The sequence below is a fragment of the Monoraphidium neglectum genome (assembly GCF_000611645.1).
Source record: "Monoraphidium neglectum strain SAG 48.87 unplaced genomic scaffold scaffold02841, whole genome shotgun sequence".
In the NCBI taxonomy this organism is placed as follows: domain Eukaryota; kingdom Viridiplantae; phylum Chlorophyta; class Chlorophyceae; order Sphaeropleales; family Selenastraceae; genus Monoraphidium; species Monoraphidium neglectum.
In genome coordinates, this window is record NW_014010787.1 from 1,437 (window position 1) to 7,957 (window position 6,521).

At 62.5% G+C, this 6,521-nt stretch overlaps 2 protein-coding genes across 2 annotated transcripts; one reads left to right on the forward strand and one right to left on the reverse strand.

Moving 5' to 3' along the window:
* Nucleotides 1-841: 841 nt before the first annotated feature.
* MNEG_11639 (50S ribosomal protein) lies at nt 842-2,679 on the reverse strand (the record flags this gene model as incomplete). The annotated part of the gene is made up of 5 exons (XM_014039888.1): nt 842-1,047; nt 1,256-1,357; nt 1,864-1,983; nt 2,128-2,240; nt 2,535-2,679. Coding segments are annotated over 5 exons (686 nt in total), but the record flags the coding sequence as incomplete, so codon positions are not given.
* Nucleotides 2,680-2,975: 296 nt separating this feature from the next.
* On the forward strand, nt 2,976-4,394 carry MNEG_11640 (30S ribosomal protein S15; the record flags this gene model as incomplete). The annotated part of the gene is made up of 4 exons (XM_014039889.1): nt 2,976-3,003; nt 3,096-3,156; nt 3,667-3,897; nt 4,289-4,394. 4 exons carry the CDS (start codon nt 2,976-2,978, stop codon nt 4,392-4,394), a joined length of 426 nt encoding a protein of 141 aa, XP_013895343.1.
* Between the last annotated feature and the right edge of the window lie 2,127 nt (nt 4,395-6,521).

Consider the following 6,521-nt stretch of genomic DNA (forward strand, 5'->3'; position numbering starts at 1 on the left):
CCCTTTGCTGGGGCAGGCGCAGGCGTCAGCAGCGACAATCCAAGCACAAAATCGGTCCGCGTCGAAATCGCGCCCTGGGGCGGCATGGGTGCACGCCTTGTAACTCACCAGTTGCGTGACCCCAGCCGTCTCAATTGCTCGTCCGAAAGCCCAGCTGCTGTCATGCCCGGAGGCACAGATGCATCGTTCGGATCGCCGCTGCTGCCGTCGTCGCCGCTGTATGCCCGAGCCGCGGCCAAACGCGTGACCCTGACAGGAGCTGCCTGGAGATGTGTAAGAGAATGCAATTCTGTGCTGCCTGGCCCGCGCGCAGCCTTTTCTGATAGCTCCGGGTGATACCCACTGCCGCTGCTGTGCATCGATGCGGCGGTGTGCTGCGGCCGACGGTTGTCTCCCAAACAGCAGCAAGCGCGATCATGAATCCTAAGACCCGTTCCTCTTCGTATCAAAGACTGCATGGTTGAGCAAGGCGCTGGGTTGCTGTTGCTCAGTGAGCTCCGGTATACGTGATCTCCAGAGTGCGACCGCCTTTGCTCAATTTTTGCTGTTTATGATGTGACACTTCCCACAATGTATTTTTGACCGCCTATAGCGTGTGGCATTCCAGTGTAACCATGTGCGAGCACATTATAAGCGCGAGCAACTGCCTGGTGAATAAGCCTTCGCGCTTTGTCCATTTGTGGGAGCCTCCTCTACATCACCTGTCCTCCGTTTGGCCTTGCACCAGATGTATTCTTGCCAAATTTCTCTTGGAGCAGTCAATTACATGGGCCGAAATCGAGCCCAAGAAGGGATTGGCAAAGACCAACAGACATCCGGCACAGTGACGCGGGCCGGTCACTGCTTCTTGGCGGCCGCCAGCAGCTCCTTCCCAGGCCCCAGCTTGGGCTTGAGGCTGATCTCCCTGGTGATGTCCACGGGCTGCTGCGCCTCGTGGGGGTGGGCGGCGCCCTTGTACACCTTGAGGTGCAGGCGGATCTCGCGGCCGAGGCCGCCCTTGGGCAGCATGCCCTTCACCGCCTTCTCAATGATGCGCTCGGGGATGCGCTGCGCGGGGCGGCGCGGTGTTGGAGGGGGCAGAAAGCGTCAGCGCAGCACTGGGTGGCGTGCCGGGCTTGGAAGTGTTTGCACCGGCGCAGCCGGGGGAGTGCCGAGCATGCTGTTCCAGGCACGCCTCATGGCCCGAGCTCTCGCAAGGTCGACCGTCGGTTCCAGGCAGGACGCACGCGCCGACCGGGACACGCCAACCGCCCACCTGCTGCAGCTGGTTGAAAGTCTCGATGCTCCAGCTGCCGGGCCGGCCGTTCACGTGACGGAAGTAGGTCTTGTCCGACGCCTTGTTGCCGGTCACGGTCACCTGGATGGAAAAACAAATGCAGCGAGGGCCGCAGAGCAGAGCAGAGCGTTGGACTGAGGTCAGTGCGCAGCGGTGGGCGCGGCAGCGTGCAAACCATAGCTGGGCGGCGTGCAGGTCAGCCTGCCGCCCAGCGGGGAAACACGCCGTGTGCCTTTGACGCCCGCCCAGCTCTGCATGCTCAATAGCAAGCCGTTTGCCAGCAGTGTTTTGCATCATGCCGACACGCTTGGGGCTGCACCCTGCTGCTGCCGCCTGTTCAATGATTCGCGCACAAGACGCTGCATTGGCCAGCCACAACCGTACACCCACGAATGCTGTGCGTGCTGTCCCAGTGCACCGCCAGGTTGCCACACCTCTAGATCACAGCGGCACTCTCTCCCCCAACAGACTCCTCGCCACAGGGCGAGCCCTCGCAACATTAAGGCTGCCTTTACTTCAGGCCGCCCCCTGCTACCCAGTCTTCCATTGCGCACCCCCGCCCCCACTGCTCAGCCGCAGCCCCCCACCTTCTCGGCGTTGATGACGATGACAAAAGCGCCCATGTCCATGGAGGGCGAGTAGGTCGGCAGGTGCTTGCCCCTGATGTAGGTCGCCGCCAGCGTCGCCAGGCGGCCCAGGGTCTTGCCCTGTACAGGCGCGGTTGGCACGTCGGGTCAGGGCGGGGTCATCTGGCGCGCTCGGGCGACGCTGCGCTTCGGCTGCGACGGGCTCAGGGGGAGCGTTCGAAGGCCCCAAGAGCGCCGCATCGGCAGCGCAGCGCAGCTGCGCACCTCCGCGTCGATGATGTACCACCGCTTGTTGGCGTTGGCCGTGTCGGCGCCAGTGGGGTAGTAAGACTTGTTCAGCAGGTCCCCCTTGAACGCGGGCGCGTCGGTCGCAGCGGCTGCAGGCGCGCGCAGGGGCCATCCCCGGGGAAGGGCGCGTTTCGGACACGAGCCAGGTGCGGGGTGCTGCGGAATGCGGCTGCATTGAGTCGCGGCTGCCACGCCGCTCAGTGCGGTGAATGCAACGCAGGGAGGCTGGACTTCATGGCGCAGTGTCCCAAGCGGCGGCAGTGGCGGCGCCGCCGCAGCAGCATGTGCGCGCCGCTGGCGGCCCGCTAGCGGTGCGCCGATTGCAAGCGTTCCAATCACATTCGTGCCGCATTCTCAGCCGCATATGGTGCCCTCATTCGCACCTTGGCACACCACCACAGGGACAACCCGCTTGGAGAGCTGCTGCACGCCCGCAACCCGGAGCTTGCCGGTCTGAAAGGCATTGCGGGGTGCGGCCACCCTTCTGTCCACTGCCGCAGAGCGCGCGAGCTGTGTCTGGTGCAGCATGGCTGCTGTGGCCTTGTCTGTGTGTGGCGCGACTGCGTTCTAGGGATGGCCCTCCTCGCGTCGCTTATCGCGTGACTCGATTCGACAATTGTACGCTATTGACGAGGCCGGCCAATGAGCGTCAGTGCGTCGAGCTGTAGAATGAGGTGGGCCGACCTCCGGCCTTCGGTCGTCTTTGGGGTCACAAACGAATCCCTTGGCCGTTGCAGACGGTGTTGTGTGCCGCATATATACTTTCCGCTATTCAAGCCGTCGCATCAGCTAGCAGCGGAGCAGAGCAGGCCACCACAGCAGCAATGGCGTCCCTGTGCGGCCACCGCGCGGGTGCGTTGGCGGCGATACAGCGCAAATAATGTTACTGGATCCCTTGAGGCGCATTCCTGAGTCTTGCTGCTCGCGTGCGTGCTCGACCGCAGGTGTGTTTGGCTCAGCGGTGAGGGGGGCTCCTCGTGTGGAGCGGGCGCGCCTTGTTATCAGGTGAGCGTAACAATGTTATTGTCGGAGGCAGCTGTGCAGCGGCCAATGGCCGGTGCAGCCAGTGCAAGGCGGCGCGACGCACCGCTGCCGCCGTCGCTGCGCGTGCGGTTGCCGGCAGAGGCACAGCCGCAGCACTATCGAAAGGCTTGGCACTGCAATTGTGGCAAATTCATGGCAACGCGAGCCTGTCTGGCATTGGCGGTCCATGTGTTGCCACCTGCAGCAGGTCACAGCCAGCACTAGTGGGCCGTGGGTCTCGGGTCTCCTCCTGCAGCAGCATGGGCCCAGGGCAGCATTTAAGCAACCTCCCAGGCCAGCCGCCCCTTTGGCAACTGCAGCCCCATCCGAGCAGTTCACAAAGCAGCAGACCCCCCTTTTGTCCAACTGTCATGGCACCTAGCACATCGGACCTGGCCCTCCCTGAGTAGTCACTCAGGCGCCCATAGCGGCCACGGCACAACCCCTCCACCGCTGAACACGACACCCCGATCAATCACAAACAAACCACAGCGCCTCCTTCAAGAACAAGGAGAACATCGACCTGGAGAAGGTGCCCGCCTACAAGCAGCACGACTCCGATTCAGGCAGCACCCAGGTCCAGATCGCGCGGCTGTCGGCCCGCATCACCCAGATCGGCGACCACATGAAGGCCAACCGCAAGGACTTCTCGTCCAAGCGGGGGCTGGAGGCCGTGCTGAGCCAGCGCAAGCGGCTGCTGCGCTACCTCTACCGGACTGACAGGTGGGCTGGTGGCTCGTGGGCGGTGCGCTTGCAGGCCCCTGGGAGTGGGTGTGACCGACATGGCTTGGTTGGGGAGGGCAGCGGGGGATCGGACGGAGAAGGCGGCCTTCGTGCAGCCGGTGGCACATTGCTACCACGCAAGGCCAAGCTGTGTGCTTCGCCCGGGCAAAAGGGTGCTGCTTAGTGCAGCAGTGGTACTAGCACTGCTGCGTCAGCGACTGCGTTGGCCCCCCGCCCTGGTGAGGCGGGGGGTCGCAACTACTGGTGCATCAGCTGTCCCTCTGCTGCCGGCGGGGCAGCCAAGGTATGTCAGGCTCTGACATCACTGCAGCAGGCTGCACGCAGTCTCTGACCCTGGCGCCGGGCGCGCGAAAACCCTCCCCCTTGCTAGGGCTGCGTATGACAAGCTCATCGGCGAGCTGGGCATCCGCTCCGTCATCGCGGGCGACAGCCACAAGGCCGCCCAGAGGGTCGCCGCCGCCGCCGCCGCCAAGTAGGCGTGCTCACACGTGTGCGTGGCAGCGGCAGCAGCAACCTCTCGCAGCGCCGGCGGCAGCAGCGGCAGCGGCGAGTCTGGGCGCCATTCACCCAGCGATTGCTGAGACCTTGTGCTGGATAATGGACCCCTCACCTCCTTTTCTCTGTAATTCTGGTCTAGCAAGTGCTCGTCTGGCCAATGATGGGAGCCTGGTTTTGTCGTCGGGCCAGTGAGGGACTTCGGTGGTACCGTCTTGTTGCAATGCTTGCATTGGAATCTAAGTGAAGTGCATAGATTGTCCAAAAACCGGGGCGAGCAAGCAAGGCGAAAGCATGTCGGCAAGGAGCAAGATGGCTGCATGGCCGTGGCTTTTTCAACCCGTCAACCAGCTGAGCCAGCGCCGCATTAATGCACATTGCCAGGTGGCCGCGCACTGTGCCCACGATCCATCACTAGAATGTGCAGTTGTGTGCTCGGCATGCCACGGAAGGTAGTTGACCAGACTGCAGTGAGCAACATGTGTATGAGGACCAACAGCCCGTCAGCAAGAGCGGGAAAGATGCGGTGAAGGCCTGGGCGCCAGACCCCTGCCTCAACATTCGATCAAAGCAAAGCATCGTCCGTGCATTTTGCGCCCTTGTCGAGGATGGTGGCTTTTGTCCCGCAGGTCTGCAGGGTGACGGGTTGCTCAGCAAAGCAGAGCAGGGTCCCTTGCGTTTGGCCGAGCAGCTGCAGGGGGTACATAATGAGCTGTTTCAATGCCATCACTGCAGTTGCAAAACGGCTCTATACCTAGGCCTGGCCAAAGCAGCAGGTGTGCAGATGCAGGAGAGACTATTTGCGGCGCAACACTTTGCCAGCAAACATTGACAATTACAGCCTGCAGTATATCGTGCATCTTGTTGTGTGCTTCCTGGCTTCGAAAATTCTCTAGAAGCTAACACATGTCAGCCAATGAAGGTGGCGCCAAGACCACCACAGGTGGCCGCTGCTGTGTGCTGCAACTGCAGCTGGCAATGCTACAAAGTCGACCCATGCACAGCCTGCGGGCCTACACGCGCTGGGGTTGCGTTACTTCCCCCTGATGTTGGTGAGACGTCAATCCCCACTTCCCTATCGTTTGTTGTGGCACAATGCCCAAACAACGCAAGGGTTATGGCCGAGCAGCCATGCATTTCCAGCCTGCAGTGCGTCAACGATTAGTGAAGAGTCAATGGGATGGGTTCAGCCTGAGGCCTGCACATTCACGCGCCTCGAGCGCTCGCAAGCATGCATGGCGCAAAGAAAATGTCCTCAAAACCACCTATTGTAGTAACTATTTAGCTGGAATCATACCTACAAGCTTGGCGCCTGACTGGACCGGACATGCTAGCAAGCAGGCACGCTGACCGGGTCTGCCTGGCCTGATCGCGATCGCGCGCCCCCTGATCTCTCATTGGCGCAGCCCCATATACCCTAGTGCGCATCGCATCCAGCGAAGTACGAACTCTCTCGCCAGGTACACACACGTTGCCACGCACTCCTGCCATTGGCCACTTCTGGCCACTGATCCGTGCCGTTGTGCATGACACCCATGGTGCTTCTCGACCTTTCGAGGCCTGCGGTCGTGCCATCCCGGCGAGGCAAGGTACGTCAGATCGTGCTCCGAGACCAATGCATCCCACTGCTCGGGCTTCACCATCCAACGGTACACCCATGTGTCATGTCATTTTAACCCTCGCAGGGCAAGTCAGTCTCAGTGCTAGCCAAGGCTGCATCACGTGCGGGCCAGTCGCAGGCCGCCCACGCACCCTGGAGCTCGTCGCCTCTGCCCCGCACCATCCGCACGCGCATGCTGGCACGCTCGATCAAGTGAGTTTCTAGGCTAGTTGCTGAGCTGCTGTCTGTGCATAGAGCATTCCGGGGCCCACCTGGACACTCGGCGTTGCCCTCTCACCCATTTCAACATGTGCTGTCCCCACGTGCCACCGCCACCACCCTGCGCGCCCATACCGCAGGCCCGCCCTCCAGAACAAGATGTCCTCCCGCCGGGACGTCTCCCAGTGGCTCAGCGGCGCCGCGCCGGCGCCCGGCCCCTCCGCCGCCGCCGGCCCCTCTGCGGCCTCGGCCCCGGCGGCGCCGCGCCGCGGCCACGCGGCCGCCGCGG